Below are 16648 nucleotides of genomic sequence, written 5' to 3'. Positions count from 1 at the left end.
AGAGAATGGACTTGGAGATATATTTAGTCAAATCCCTCTACAAAAGAGTCAGGTGGGCCATGCAGTTCAGCACACATACACCAAATGTCTGTGAAGCATACACTCAGCTTCCTAAATATGTCCAGTGCCCCATAACCTCTGTTCAAGGGACACTTAGAGGAGCGTTCCTTGCTAATGGCTGCCACTACCACCATAATAGCAATCACAGGGGCCACTTACTTCAGTGTGCCCTGTTTCTGGAAGAAACTAAAATTTAGGCTTACAGGGAAATCTTTTCCACCACGTCCAGCTTCTTCCAAGTCTGCTAGGACAGAAAGTTGACTAAATCTTCTGTGGGGGAACCACCCTGGATTTAGATGGGCCAGACTCAAAGGCCTCAAGGCACACTGACTCCGCTTGGGAAGGGGCGTCACTGGACCAACTTCCCTTCTGTCTGAGCAATTCAAGGCGATTTCTAAAGGAGATGTCTCCCAAGGGAGATCATGGAGACCATTTCTCCTCATTGGAGGTCAGTATCTTCAGCAAGGGACTTTTGTGGTGAGTCCAAATACCTTTTGCACAGATGTTTCCCATGTTATTCCACAACAAGCCTATCCAGAGAGAGACCAGAAGCTTGCCATTGCCAATGCCCAGTTAGGTCTTACTGTCCCCAAGGACAGAAAATGAAGGGGAAACAAAGATCTTGAAGCAGCAAGGGTGGATCAATGTGGGAGCAGGCACCCCCTTCTAAATGGGATAGAATCTTTCAAAAGCCATGAAAGTCATAGCCAACCTTGAAGAAGACATATGGGTGTCCACAGATCCTTAAAGCTTCTCCCATGAGGGAGTGTTACTCAGATGAGACGCCAACACTGAATTTAAGCTGTCAAGGGCCAAGACCCAGAGAGGTAATGAAGCTCCAATGGGCCTCAGAGTTGGCACTCACCCCCAGTGCCAACTTACTGGCTCCAGGACCCCTCAAGATCAGATATCAGAGTTGAATGAGGAAGACAATGTTGGAGTCAAAGACATCCACACTGTTAGCTTCGGTGGGGGGGGACCACTCTGAAGGTACCTAAGTCTAATGTTGCATAATCCAAAGGTCAGATGGAGATAAAACAAAAAGAGGGATGGAAAGAACAAGTCATGGAAAAGGGGACTTTTAAAATGCCCTTACCTGAATGTCAGTCATAAGGAAGCTCTTCATTATCCTATCAATATCTGTTTCTGTCAGTCTCCTCAAGGAACACACTGATATAAACAAAGATGCCTCTGAAGATAGCCTAGAACTCTGATGACCATGCCTCTCCAGTGTGAGGTTTGCAGATCAGATATGTGGAGGGAACAGTTATGGTGAAAAATTCCATTTCACAGCATAGGACATGGTCGGTGGCTGGACCCAAGCCCTGAGTCAAAGGTGGAACAGTCAGTTCCTAAGAATTGTGCAACCTTCGGAGTCAAGCCAGGAAGTCCTGTAGGATCCAAACATCTTTTGTGTGACTCCTTAGCACCTTCACATTCCTTGTGCCTATCCTTATACTTCTTCCTGCTTTGTTTATCTGATGGCTTGTCCAATGGTGTCCTATGCTGAGGGGGACAGATAGAGGCCAGGTCTCCTGTGATTGCTTGGAGAAAGGCATTCAGAATAAATTCGGACCAAAATCTGAAAGGGCACAAGGTCAGAAGCAAGAGCACAGTTCTCAAGCCTCTTCCAAGTGAGACAGCTCCAAGTTATATACAGACTTGACATGCAGGTCTTGGGCTGGAATCTTCCACATGTCAAGCACTTTTTGAACCCAGGAATGTTGCTGGGCATTCTCTGCTGAAAAGTAAGCAAACCCAAGTCCTAACCAAAAAAAAAATCTACAAAAGTCTCCAAACATTCACTTCCAACACTAGCAATATATAACAAAATACCATTTTTAATATATTTTTAACTATGTATAGAAATCAAAAGGGAAGAGGGAAAATGGTGGGAAGTCACCAACTACAACTGTAATATTCAGAAAGTAGAGAGAGAAATACTAAGACAAGGATGGCACAGTTAAAAGAATCAACAACCCCTTCAATAAATAATAAATGAAGAAAAGCACACACAACTTTTGAAAAACACTAGGATGAGCACCAAACCCTGCTGGCTGTCTCTCTCGGACATGAACATTGTGTTTCTAATGTCTGTAGTAATGCATGTGTAACTCCAATGTTGTTTTTACTAAGGTCAATGTTTTTCAGAGGGAGGATGTAGATTAATCTGTGTGTATGTACTTTTAAGAAGCTATTCAAGGGCTTGAACAAATGTACAAGTACTGAGCACATGTGAGCCTGACTGCCATTTTGTAGTAAGCTGTTGAAATGTAAGCATGTATGTATGTAAGGTCTGTCTGTTAATCAGTTCATTGCATCTATTACATGGTCTGGTAACACAACAATCTGGTCTGAATTTAGCAACAGGAACAGTCTTTGGTGAATAACTCTTATCAGGAACTTCTTTATTCACCACAGGAATGAGAATATTCTCTGGAACTGGAAAACTAGACAACTCACTTTGAGATAGAGTCTTTCTCATAGGCAATGTGCTGTGGTATAGGCTCTCGGCCACCGGCATCAAATGTTTCCAATTCTGCCTAAACTCTGCTCCTTGTGTTTCCACAATGTACAATCTCAGCTCTGGGCAAATATTCTTTACGACTCCAATCCAATCATAACCTTTGGATGTTTGAATCCTCACCACTTCAACTGCTCATAATGGATTGAGCAGTTTGCTGGTCTTATCATAGGAGGACTTCTGGGTTAAAAGCTTCAACAGATTGGTTTTCACTGACCTGTTGTTCTTACCACATGGAACCTACAACTGACTACTGATTGGTAATGTGGTTCTGATTGTCTCGACAGAAGTCTACGGGCAGGTGAACCAAGATGTTTATCACAAGGAATATTTCAAGAGATTCAGGAAAACATTACCATTGTCTCATTTTGATTTCTCTAGTAACTGTTCTGCTCTTTGAACTGCACATTCTGCCAAACCATTTGGCTGCAGATACTCTGGGCTACTCATGACATGAGTCAAGTCCCACTCTTCAGCAAATCTTTTGGACTGTTAGCTTGTAAGCTGTGTGCCACTGTCTGAAATAACTTTGTGTGGACTACCATGGACTGCAAAATCATGCTTCATCTTAGTAATGACAGTACCAGATGCTAGGTTAGGAGTCAGTCAATCTCAATTGGAGTAAGAGTTTGCAAACACCAAATAATGTTGACCATTCCACTCGAAAATACCAGTGACTACTGTCAACCAAGGTAGTTCAGAAATCTGGTTTAGCTGAAGTGGATCCTTCTGCTGATGTGGCTTTGTACACAGAACAAGATGAAAGTACTCTCTCAATGTCTTTTGACAAAGAAGGCCAAAATACTAGCCCTCTCGCCCTTCTTTTGGTAGAGTTGGTTCCTGGGTGACCATGATGCAAGATAGCAATGTATTCTTCTTGCAAGGACTTTGGAACAATTACTTTCTGACCTTTCATAATGATACCATTGTCAGATAAAATTTCATCTATGTATGGAAAATAAGGCTGCACTTCTTGAGATGAACTAGACTGCTTTGATGACCATCTTTGATTGATAAAGTGGTTGAGCCTTTGTAAAACTGGATCTGTGGCTGTGTGATCTCTCAGTTCATCATGACATGTGGAAGAAAAACGTCTTGCTTCCATGATTTCAAAATCAAGGTTCTCGTTCTCATGCTGTTCATTGGTGTTTCTGGGTGATATGGATAATGTATCGGCAAGACAAAGCCTGCCTTTCTTGTAGACAAGACTGAAATTATACTTTTGCAATCTCAGCATCATATGCTGCAATTTGTTTGGAGCCAAATGGAGAGGCTTTCTCAAAATAGTGACTAGGGGTTGTGGTCTGTTTCGATCTGGATAGGTCTACCATAAACATAATGATGGAACTTTGAGCATACAAACAACTGCCAAAAGCTCTTTCTCAATCTGAGCATACTGCATCTCAGTTTGGTTAAGAGTTCTCGATGCATAGGCAATAGGTTGACCTCCTTGTAGAATGATTGCAACTAGACCAAATCTCAAAGCATCACATAAAAGAATGACTGGCTTGTGAATATCATATTATCTGAGAGTTGGTGGACTGGCAATTCTCTGTTTCAGGACATCAAATGCTCTTTGGTGGCACTCTAACCAAATTCATGATACATCTTTATGTGTCAGCTCTCTAAGCGGTGCTGAAAATTGTCTCAAGTCTGGAATGAACCTGCCTAGATAGGTAACCATGCCAAGAAAACGTTGTAGGGCTTGAACATTGTCTGGAGCTGGCAACTTGAGAATGGCTGTTTGCTTAGAAGGGTCTGGTCGTAGACCTGAACTAGCAAATAAATGACCAACATAAGCAACCTCTTGTAGCGTGAATTTGCATTTCTGTGGAGTGAGCTTAAGATTCACTTGACATGCTCCTTCCAGAACTTTTTTGAGGTTTCTGTCCTGCTCAGCTTCACCATTACCTCCTACTAGTATGTTGTCTACCATAATAGTACAAGGATATCCAGAAAAAAGTTGCTCCATTGCACATTGAAAGACTTCACTTGCATAATTTATTCCAAATGGCATTCTCAAAAAACTAACTTCCAAATGGAGTACTGAAAGTAGTTAGCAATGAGGATTTTTTGTCAAGCAAAATTTGTTAAAATGAACTCTTTTCATCTAAGACAGAAAAAACAGTGGCATTTGGCATCAGAGCTGTGACATCTTCTACTATGCACATTGAATGATGAGATCTTTTTAATGCTTTGGTCAAATCTCGTGGATCAGTACATATTCTGATGTCATTTGAGCTTTTCTTATGAGCTACCACCATGGAAGATACCCACTCAATTGGAACAGATGAACCAGCTCGACAAATCACACCTTGCTGCACCACTTTGTCTAACTCAGCTTTGACTTTGTCATGCACAGCTATTGGAACTTTTCGAGCTGGCCTGATAACTGGACTGACATCTGGGTCTAACTTCATGGAGTACACAACTAGAAGTTTTCCTAGTTTGTCTTCAAAAAGATCAGCATAGGTAGAAAAAATATACTGGGCGAAATTAGAGTATTGGTCTTGTAATTAACATGATGATCATCCTTATTAAATGAAAGCAGTCCCATTTTCAGACTGTAGACCACAGACGAAGAATCCACTTAAAACGCCAGTTTATTAAACTGGTGTTTTAAGTGGATTCTTCGGCTGTGATCTTCAGTTTTCTTTTCTTTTTGGTTCGTGCACCATTTTCAGACTGTCTCTGAGACCTAAATAATGACTGGATTTGCCTCTTGACCACATAAAACAACAAGTAGTAGCTTCTGCCGGCAGAGTAACATGAAAGCACTACTAAGCCTTCGGTCTGAATTTCTTCACCACCATAAGCAACAAGCTTCGGACACTATGCCAAATCAAGCCTTTCACAATGACACACACTATCAAATGCTGCTGGTGACATAACATTGCACTTAGAACCTGTATCAACTTTGAGCTCTATAGGTTTGCCACTTATCCAAACAGTACAAACTACTTCTTTCTTTGCCCTTAAATCTACTGCATTGATTGTTTCATTAAGCACTGACACACCATCAACATAACGAGTAGGGTTGCAGCTTTCTACTTGATCAACTTGTTTCTTAAAATGTTCCCTTTTAATAAAAGAATGTGGGCCTTTTGACTTACAACACCTCTTGAAATTATATCATTTATTGCAATTGTGGCATTGCTGACCAAAAGCTAAACATTTTTCCCTTTTACATTCATGATTTTCACCACAATTCCAACAGCTGGCAATGAAACTGGGTAAACACGCACCCTCACCCTTATGCCTCTTTGATGACTCACTCTTATGTTTCACTTAAACTGTGTGAACTCTAGAATTTGCTGTAAAGCTCTGGGTTTACCAGTGAGTGCTGCAGGGGCTACAGTTGCTGCCATGTGCTTGGGCTTGTTTCTTCTAATCATGTGCTGCATATTATCAACATGAGCTCTAGAAGTTACTGGAAGCATGCATCTCGCATTTGTAAGCATATTTCTGTGCTTTTCTGTAAGCTCGTATATCTGACAAATCTCAATGGCCTTATAAATCACTGTCACAAAGCAAAATCTTTCTCACAGCATCATCCTTAATACCACACACAAGTCTGTTTTTTATGAACTCATCGCTTAAATCACCAAATCTGCATGTTTTAGCTTTGTTTCTCAAATGAGTTATATATGCTGCAAAAGTTTCACCAGGTTTTTGATCCCTTGTATAAAATAAGTGCCTTTCCATTTTAACATTTGCCTGGGGGTTACACATTTCTCTAAATTTATGTTTTAAGCACCCAGAGTCCTCCCTTGACTCAGCATGTACAACAATGTGACAGTTTTCCCCCTCTCCTGCAAAGATAGCAGGTGCATACACAAATGAATGTTCTCTTTCAATGACTTCTGACCCAGCTAAATTAAGGAGAATAAATGTGGTCATCTTTATCAGAAAATGCAGCTTGTATGAAAATGTCATACTCTTGCTCAAACACTCTCCAGTTCTCTGCAATAATATTGTCAAACACAAGTGCACTGGGTTTTCGAAATCCATCTGCCATGCCCACAAAGTATGCACAAACACATTGAAAATATGGCCCTTGTAATTACATATGAACAAGCTTGTTGTGTGCGCCTGTAACAACAATGAAACGCACAATAAACTCTCTGAAATACTTTGCTTTATGAAATATGCTCTGAAATGGCTGTATCTTGTGAAATAACTTTATTGCAATACTGCACTAACATGCGAACAGTTCATACACTTCTGATAACTCGGATATCTTTAATTAATACGAAAAATAAGTGCTTAACAAAAACGCGGTCATTTCCCCTTATTTTATTCATTTTATGCAATTTGGACTTTATTTCAAATATTTTCCATAGTAATTGTAACATTTTCATCAATATCGGACATATCGGTTTATTCGAATATCATTTAGAGCATTCTGTATGCCTCTTTCATATTTGGTGAATAAGAAATAATTTGAGCAAGTTTTAATATGTAAAATGCGTTTCTGACCTGTTTTGCAAATTGTACATGCAAGTAGGGATGATTCACTAGTCTATATTCCTCCAATACCAATCGAGTGCCTCTCAGACTTAAACTGAAGAATCTGGCTTCCATTCTGGCCCAATGTCCTTTTTAGACATGCCTCTACTGACATGATGTCACTCGTCCCTCTCTAACATAGATGACAAGCAAGCGGGACATTTTGTTTAGACCCTTTAATATATAGAAAAACATCAGGATGGAGAGCAGCATCATAAAATATAAACAAACTGATTAACAGATAGACCTTACATACATACATGCTTATATTTCAACCGCTTACTACAAAATGGCAGTCAGGTTCGCACGTGCTCAGTATTCATACACTTGTGCAAGCCTTGGATAGCTTCTTAAAGATACATACAAGCACAATGATCTACAATTAATACAGTTAGGATGATTCCTGTCATCAGCATTTGTTGACAGGCATGTTTCTCTAGGAAATGGTGACTAGAACTATTATAATTAATGTTATTAGTGTTCTTGCTGACATTTTGTTTTCTTATTTTGCAACTGGTCATGACTGAAAAAAGATTATTTGGTCTAAATCAGTAACTTGTAAATAAAAACAATCAGATGTTCAGTAATTAACTTGTGGGGAGCATTCTATGTATATAAATGTATACATATTTAAGCAAATTATTTTGTTTATACATGCTGTTTAAGAATAAAAGGAGCTTAATTGTACTAAGTTAATTGAATACTCACTTCAGATGTACCTCTTGATAAGTGCCAGCTAACCCACCCCAGTATAAATCAAACTGAGTTCTGTAGATTGAATATCATTTGTAGCTTATTATTACACTGGCATACAATCCAATATTGTTAGCAAGGATTGATGCAGAAGACATGTGACCTCAAGCAATTCGTTTCAGGATAACATTAACCATGCAACTAGATAAAGTAACCAGCCAAACCAGATAAAAACAGATAGCTACAGAAGCATTAGTGCCATGAAAGAAAGCTGCATTCAATACAAGGCTAATATTCAAGACAGATGATGGCTTGCATGGATACAATATATAAACAGAGCTCACAAAGCTATCTATGAACCTACTGACTGGTAACAGTCCTAGAGAAAATGAATGGAAAATTCTTCTTTCAGTGTGTTGAAAGACTGAAAGTGAATCATTTAACTTGACAGTGTTGTATCCTATGATATTTGATGTCTTGACATTTGACCTTATCAATAACATGGACAACAGAATTATGCCAGGCTAAAGACAAAGGTGAGAATTATCAATTCAGAGAGAAGCATGGATTCCATAAAGACCTGGCCAGTCTTAGATAATAATCACAGAAACAGTGGCTGGATGTTACTGCTTTGATGTATGATCATATACTTCACTAAAATGAGCTGCAGAAAGACTGCTTCAGGTGTGAGATTAAAACAGCCTAAAAGCAATAATCACACTAAAAATAAATCAGCACTCCAGGGTGGTGGCAAAGGCAAAGAACTACTTGTGTGCACAGTTCTAAGTGTAGAATCCATAAGTTAGTATTTCATTACACTAAACACAGATGAAACCTAATCTGGGATGCTGTGTGTATACTAAAAAAGCCCAAAACAAAGACAAAAATAGCAGGGACTGGGAACGGAGTGCACAAAGAATCTATAAGGAAATGCGGTAAAGAGGTCAAGATACGGAACTGGCCATGGAAGAGAGACATAAAACAGACATATGAATGTACTAAACTCATGTGAATGTACCGTACCAAACTCGTCTTCACCTAATGGATGGGAAACTCAGACCTTAGGGAAAACAGTTATAAGGGTGTGAAGGAGCACAAAATAGAAACTGTAACAGATGATGATAGTTGCAGCAGTGGCCACCGATGTTAACTGAAAAGATAACTACAGGCTTGATAGCTTCCTTCCCTTACCAGGACTACAAGCGATCATGTCATTAGTAACTATGTTTACTAAAGACTAAAACAGACAAAAACATGAATTAGAATGTTATACAGAATTTTTGAATTATCTGCCTACACTCAATAAGCTGAGCCGTTAAAAATATCCTGCGAAAGAGTACGTAACAAGTATTTCTGGTAAATTCATTTTTGCTCTAAGTAGACACATGAATCCGTGCTATTAAAAAGTATAAACATTTTAGTGGTATACTTTACATATACCTTTGCTTGTTTTGGAGTTCTTCTGTAACCTTGTACTTCAAATTTCAATTTCTGATCAACTCCAGAAAAGAATCGATGGTTCATTATGGGTTTCAACCTGACTTCCAGACTGTGAATGGCCTAACACTAACCAGCTTTATGATTAATCTTAATTTCAAAGTAAAATTATAAAAAAAAAAAAAGCAGCCACTTTAAATGAGACAGCCTGCTAGTGGCACTGCATAGGCTATGAATCAATAATGAATATAGAGAAAACAAAACCAGGCTTGGGTCACTACATCTGAAGTAGTAATAATAATGGACAGCAACATTTAAATGTTCACTTCCAGAAACACATCTGTTAACATCAGTCATCACAGTAACATCTAGGTAGTCAGTACTGCAGACCATTACAATCCCACACAATAACCCATATAGGAAAGCCCCACAAAACCTCAAGGAGGGCAGTGCAAGACAAACCTGGGTAGAACCTGAAGCTGCTCATTTCTCTTATCTAGTTTTACCCTGAAGGTAATAAAGGTGCTCCTTTGCGTGACATGTAGTTGGCATTTGTTCCAGAGGTGGGGGTATGCTGGGATATGAATCTATCATGCTAATGTGCCTTATTTACTTGCTGATGCATATTTATATATTTTAACCTTGTATGTGATGAACCATTTTTTGTGAAGAAATAGGACAAATACTTTTTTACTTATGAACACAGAGAGAAATAAAAAACTGAAATAAAAAAAAGTCAGTAGAAATAAGCACTATTTCCATCAGCCAAAATCAAAACAACTAAAAAGAAAGTGCACAATACCTCAAAATTAAATATGCAAAAAAACTTAAAAACAATTTCAGCCAAAAGCAGCATTCAAAGGAATGAAAACTGACAATGTGCACTTTATGCTACAGTTATAATAAAAAGCAGTACTGCTTGTAGTTTTGCACTGTTCCCTTCTGTTTACACATAAAAAACATTACTAGTTAGATTAAAATGACATCTTACATTTACTGTTTCATTGATACTGCCAAACAAAATAAATTTCTGCAATACAAAATATTATAGCTTATGCTATTGTACCACAGCCATGTTTTAAAAAAGTACAATGCATATATTTTCATTACATTTTTACTTGCTTTGAATAATCACTTTGGTTACATTGCAGCAGTCAACTGTACAAGAACAGCAAACTACAACCAGCAGAGTTTAGCAAAATCCATTTTTTTTCTGGAGCATATTCTACATACACTATTCAAATGGCTTTGCACCTTGTACCATCAAACTTTAAAAAAAAAAAAATCAAACCAAGGCTGGTGGGATGACAAGATACATGATCTACGTACCTCATGTACAGAACTCTCATTCTGCTCTAAATGCATGCATGAGTATTTGACACTTGTGCTTCTGACCAGATATTGCGTCTACTGTTTTAGCTAATGAACCTGTGTGTAACATGAAACATAAATTCCTTCAGTCCCACTTAATCCATTTCAGGGTTGCAGGGAAGCAGGGACTTATCAAGGGACTTACTTGAAATAAGGCAGAGGAACTAATCCTGAAAAGGGCATTGTACACAGTCACTCATTCACACACCACAAATGCAGAACCTACAGGCAATTTTAAGGAACAGAACATGAAATATATAAGGTTCTCTGCATTTCATTTTTGGGCATATGTCATTATGCTTTACATAAATAAAAAAAAATGTTTCTTAAAATTATAGTACTTACAGAGTTATCAGTAAAACAAAATGTAACTACTTACCTAGTACCTTTTCATAGAGGTTGTTCAAACCTTTAGAATGGGGTAGAGAAATATTATTGTTGGCTAATGTGACATGGTTTTCTTCGGTGACAAATTTATGACTAGAAACATTTTCAGAAGGATCCTGAAAAAATACAAAAAAAGTTTAGAATTACAAGTTTTCATTAGCAATCTTGCATACCTGTGTTACAGTTAAATCCTTTTTCAACTGTTTAATTTCCATATAAACTTATTTTACTCCAAAGAGCCTCCTTACATAAAAAAAAACTTAGGTAATCATTCATTTCAAAATACTTCATCAGAGAAGGCAGTTGAAACTTTGAGAAAGTACAGTTTAAAATATTAAACTAAATAAGTCATTCAGTTAAGCATTTCACTAGAACAGGAACCTTGAATGACAACTGCTACTGACCAGTTAAAATAATACTACGAAGCCGAAGCAATTTCCAAAAAAGATGTATATTCTCTACAGTACTTCAAGCTTTCTGTTCAGAGCATAAAATTACTGTTAATTTATTTTTTTTTTACTTTTAAACTATTTTCTTTAAGTTATACAGCAAATACACAGCTTCTGAACTTTATTGGGTTTTCTATGCATGCTGACATAGGAGAAGTATGCAAACCAGATAAATGCATGAAAGCAGAACGTGTGATATTACACACATAACCGAAGTGCATGTCAGAGATCTACTCTTACCCTAGGGTGCAATATCCCTGAGAGGGGTGCAAGGTTTGGCCCCACAAAATAATTCTGACAAATCACTGCAAGAAGTGTAAAGCATGCTGTCTTTGTTTGGTGCAAAATTTAATTAATAAAGCATTCACTGAGTTATCCAGAAGCTGAAGAGTTTTATCAAATCTCTGACAGCAAATTTCCTGCATTTCAAAAGAAGATTGCCAAAGCAGCTAACCAGAGCTTATAAAAGTAATAAATGTTTACTGCTGATATTTGTGTAATTAAAATCATGTTTTTATCATGCATTTATTGTTGCATTAAAGAGAAGTTACGTATTTTGTTTTGCAGAGCTGGAAGCCAACAAATTTAAACCCAGCTCTTCTTAACGGAAAACATTGCATAAATTTAAACAATTAAATATACTTTACAGATCCTCCCCTCCTACAAAAACCCATACTTCACTAAGAAGACAAAGTCTAGAGAATCTTTTTTTTTGTGCTGCAATTTACAAACTGCTTATAAGCATGAGATGCAATGGTGTGAATCCTTTCAATTAAATGTATGGCTTGGACTCGTATGACAATTTATTTTGGCACACAGTTGTAACCTGTGTTACTCAATGCAGATCCACTACAGATCTTATCTCATGGTACTGGTTGATTATGTACCCTGAGATAAGTTCCATGGTGGATCTGCATTGAGTAACCACCACCAAGGATCTTATCTCATGGTACTGGCTGTTTATGCACACATCCAAGCTATATACTGGTAACTTCCACAATGCATTCTGACTGGTCCCACTAAATGAATGCACAGCAAGATGGTAAAGAAGTAGTGCAAGCTGACCAGTGCATGTTCAAGCCCCTAATTCACAAGATCATGTGATTCATTACACTTTGCATATGGCTGCACCCCCAAGAGCAGCAGAATATACACATATAGAACATAATGTAGGGTTAACCATCTTCCTTTATAATACAATATGTAGTACTTACACTTACAATAAGGAGGGCAAATCATACACAGTAATACTTTTTGTCCAGGATCCCCCATTTTTCACTTGACACTCATTGTTCAGGGATCCCTTCACTTCCATCTCTTTTAATATGATACAATATTTGTGTTCCAGTGATGATTTCTTCCCATTTCTCTTTCTTCCCTACATCAGTGACAGACCTGTGCTGAATTTCTTTGGTACACCTAGAAGCGCATGTTGCCTCTGCAGCCAACTGTAACACACGTTCCATGTTGCTTGTCTGTCATGGTACCATATCATCTGTTGTATTTCAGCTACATACTAAGCATGCCACAGTGCCTTGTGAGATGAGTGAGAGGTAGGTCAGTTGCTGTGCAAGTGCACAGAGGTACAGACCTCCACACCTCCGTTGCAGAACACTGAAAAGAATGATTAAATAAACTTGCCAAAACTCAGAAACAGTACGGCTCTTTTACAAAGACACAAAATAACACTATCTTTATAAAAGGTCTGGCATCTCACCAGCACTAGGGCCGGTACATTATGAATCAGGGATACATGCCATATACCAAAAGCAGCAGACTCATTAGCATCCTAATATACAACACCTTAGTTGCATAGTCTAAAACTGTGCACATCCTCATAATATGTACTGAGCAACACTGTTGGTGAAGTGATATTAGCAAATTGCACTCTTACTTCATCAAAAGTTATGGAAATGCATAGCACAAATCGGTGCAAGGGGAATGTTCTGGTATGCACACTGCAACAAGTATTCACAAATTCTGTGAATCACATTTTACACTGTACCTACACAGAAGGATATGGAATTATATTCACTGATGGGCCTTATTAATGACGTGTATACCAAGTGTCATGTCTGAGGAAGGTTTTTTAATAGTTATTAGGAAAGTATTTATTGAGCCATAACACTTTTTATAACACTGATGTTAAATGAGAAATCAAAGTTTTGACATACTAATATACACAAACCTTTTGCTTATCTAGTAACTAGTAGAATTGCTGTCATCCAAGCCATATGGATACTGACTAGTATGCTGACTCCAATGCATCTGTCATTGCAGGAGAGCTGTTCGCTACCACCCCATTCAAAAAGATGGTCCAGGTTAACAGCTTACATTAAAAGCATAGCACAATGAAGCTGGGGAACCATCAAGAAAAAAAATAAGCTTAGAATGACTGCACCAAAATGGAACTAAGAGACACTACTAAGGCTTTAATAACTAATGAGGAATGATCACATACAATTGCATACTGGACTCTACCATTAATTATTCTGACACCCAACTTGTAACACACAGATCAGTTGTTGCTGATAATAAAGTAACTGCAATTTCATTACTGAGAGCACTATCAAGGCCTGCAACAAGTCCAATAAAAGAACATACAGCACTAGATATTGATCCAAGGTCATGTCAATGTAGTCATGAAATATAACACAATTAATCAAACATGATCTCCCTGCAGTGAATCCTTTCTGTGAATCCTTTCTGTGAACTGGTGCTGTCAAAGGATAATGTAGAATCTTCTCAAAAATGTCCATTTGCACCACTCCCACAGTATGTTCTTCCTTGGTGAGATCAGATCATCGGTCTGTCTCATTCAAAGGTTCTATCCCACTCGACCCCCCAGCCATAATCAGGCTAAAAAACGTCTCAAAAGTTGACTACAACCTCCTAAGGGAATGGTATCAGTAACTTTACACCACCACCTCCCTCACAGGATGCAGAAAACTATGCTGAATAGTACACCAATGAAGTATACAATCAGTTGTACAGCTGCAAGGACTCTGCCATACCCAAGAGAACTAAAACCTGCTCCTCAAGGAAACACAAACCTGTCTGCTGGACATCCTCTATCAACAGGCTTTACAACAAAAACAAGAAATTGCTATACAAGGGTAAAAAGGAACAAATTCCAAATTGGAAAAACTCACTCCTTAGTCACAACAAGCAAATTAGATCACTAGTGAAAACCTCCAAAGCCAATTATGAATCAAAACTAGCCTCCGAAACAAAAGGAAACCACAAAGCCTTCTTCAATTACATCAGGAACCTCCATGGCAAAGCCCAGGTTTGTTCCGAATTAGTACTTAATGGCATCACTTACACTGATCCTGTTTGACTTAGCTAACCTTTTACCATATTGGTTCAGCACAAACTTCACTCCCCCGTCCCCCCCCAAGACCCTTTCCACATCCCCGATACTTGTCACGCACCTCACATCTCCATAGATCAAGTGTTAAATGCCCTATCCAAGGCAAAGAACACAGCTTCCATGGGGCCTGATAGTATCTCTAGGCTGTATTCTGCACCACCTCCAGCAAGAACTAGCTTTGCCATGGAGCACCTTATTCAACCACAGCCTAAGTACAGCTTAATTTCAGCAGAGTGAAGAACTGCCATCATCATCCCCTTACACAAAGTTGGTGCTACTACTGACCATGGAAACAATCGCCCCACTAGCTTGACAAGTCTGATCTCATACACAAGGACATAGGCAATCTCCAAGCACTTGACCCCACCCAGTTCAGATTCGTCAAGGGCAGATCTTGCCTGTTGAACCTGGTTGACTTCTTTGAGACTGTCACCAAGGCCCTGGATGAGGGAAAGTCCATGCATACAGCTTACCTTGACTTGGCTAAGGCCTTTGACACAATCCCCTGCTAGGGCATCATTGAAAAGGTAACACAACTTGGCGTAAATCCCTATCTTATCAGGTGGGTGGCCAACTGGCTCACCGACAGGACCCACAAGGTCAAAATAGGTGCCTCCACCTCCGACAGTAGACCGGTCACTAGTGGAGTTCCCCGGGGAATCTGTCCTGGGACCCCTACTGTTTGGCATCTATTTCTCAGAAGTCCAGGCAAAGACAAAAGGCCGGTGGCTGACCAAGTTTGTAGACAACTGTAAGTTGGGTGCTGTCATTGACTCCCCAAATGATGTTAACATACTGCAAGAGGGTCTCACAGCAACAAATCACTGGTGCCAAGTCATGGATTTATGTTAAAAGCAAAAAAATGCATCATCATACTATTTGGCAAAAACATGGTCCCTACTGATTACCACATCAATGGCAATCCCCAGCAATGGCAACCCCCTAAGTACACAACCTATGGTGAGAGACCTGGGTACTCAGGTTGACAACACTCACACATTCAACCATCATGTAGCAGCAGTGGTCAAAAAAGCCTTTTATTTGGCTCATCTCATAAGTAAAGGAATTGCATCCAGAAAAAAACCTCTCTACATTTCTCCCTCATTAGACCAATAATTGAGAATAATGCCCCGCTTGGTATGTACCTCTCCAAACACCTGCTCCAACTGGAAAGGCCACAGAAATACCTCACAAAGAGAATCCATGGCTTCCAACACCTGTCCTATGTGGACAGGCTCAAATCACTATCAAACAGCTACTGCAAGTCCAAACAAAATGTAATGGAACCACAAAAGGAAGGCACAGTCTTCAAGCAAAAAAGTGTTTTTTTTTTTTTTTTTTACAAATCACTATCACTCTACTCAGTATTGTACAGATTGCTCAGGCATGATCTGTGTCTCACCTACAAGGCAATCTCGGACCCTGCCCTACTAGAGATGCTCCATATTCGCAAGTATAACTCCTTATACATTACCTGCTCAAAAGGCCTGAATCTAATATGCAACATCAACAAAACCTGCTGGAGAGAGAGGTTTGTCTCCCAGAGGCTGCCCAGTGTCTGGAATAGACTTTCCATACACATCAAACAGAGTACCTCACTGACCCTCTTCAAGTACAACCTTGATGAGTGGATGGGAAAACACAAATTTGTCTCAGGGGTTCCACCTGTGTTCCTCACTGAAAGGGGTGACAGGTGTTGACTGAAATTGCTTTTTTGGGGATACACTCTTGGCTAGGCTTGTAAGGGCCCCAGAGTCATTAGCCTAGTAACCTCCCATGGCCCTATACAATTTATGAGGTTGAATATCAAACTTCCACATACCAAAAGACACTATCTGTGGAAGT

General features: G+C 39.0%; 1 protein-coding gene across 1 annotated transcript in view; it reads right to left on the bottom strand.

The window, feature by feature from the left end:
- Window positions 1-16648, bottom strand: part of PARD3B (par-3 family cell polarity regulator beta) — a 5075916-nt gene that overhangs the window by 2269469 nt on the left and 2789799 nt on the right. Inside the window, exon 17 of the mRNA XM_044075955.1 lies at window positions 10974-11097. Coding sequence (XP_043931890.1) covers window positions 10974-11097 — 124 coding nt within the window. The remainder of the gene's footprint in view (window positions 1-10973; window positions 11098-16648) is intronic.

The sequence above is a fragment of the Protopterus annectens genome, chromosome 6.part1, assembly GCF_019279795.1.
Source record: "Protopterus annectens isolate FY-2018-M chromosome 6.part1, PAN1.0, whole genome shotgun sequence".
Taxonomy (NCBI): Eukaryota; Metazoa; Chordata; order Ceratodontiformes; family Protopteridae; genus Protopterus; species Protopterus annectens.
The sequence above is the reverse complement of the archived record's forward strand: the minus strand, read 5'-3'. Positions and strand labels throughout refer to the sequence as shown.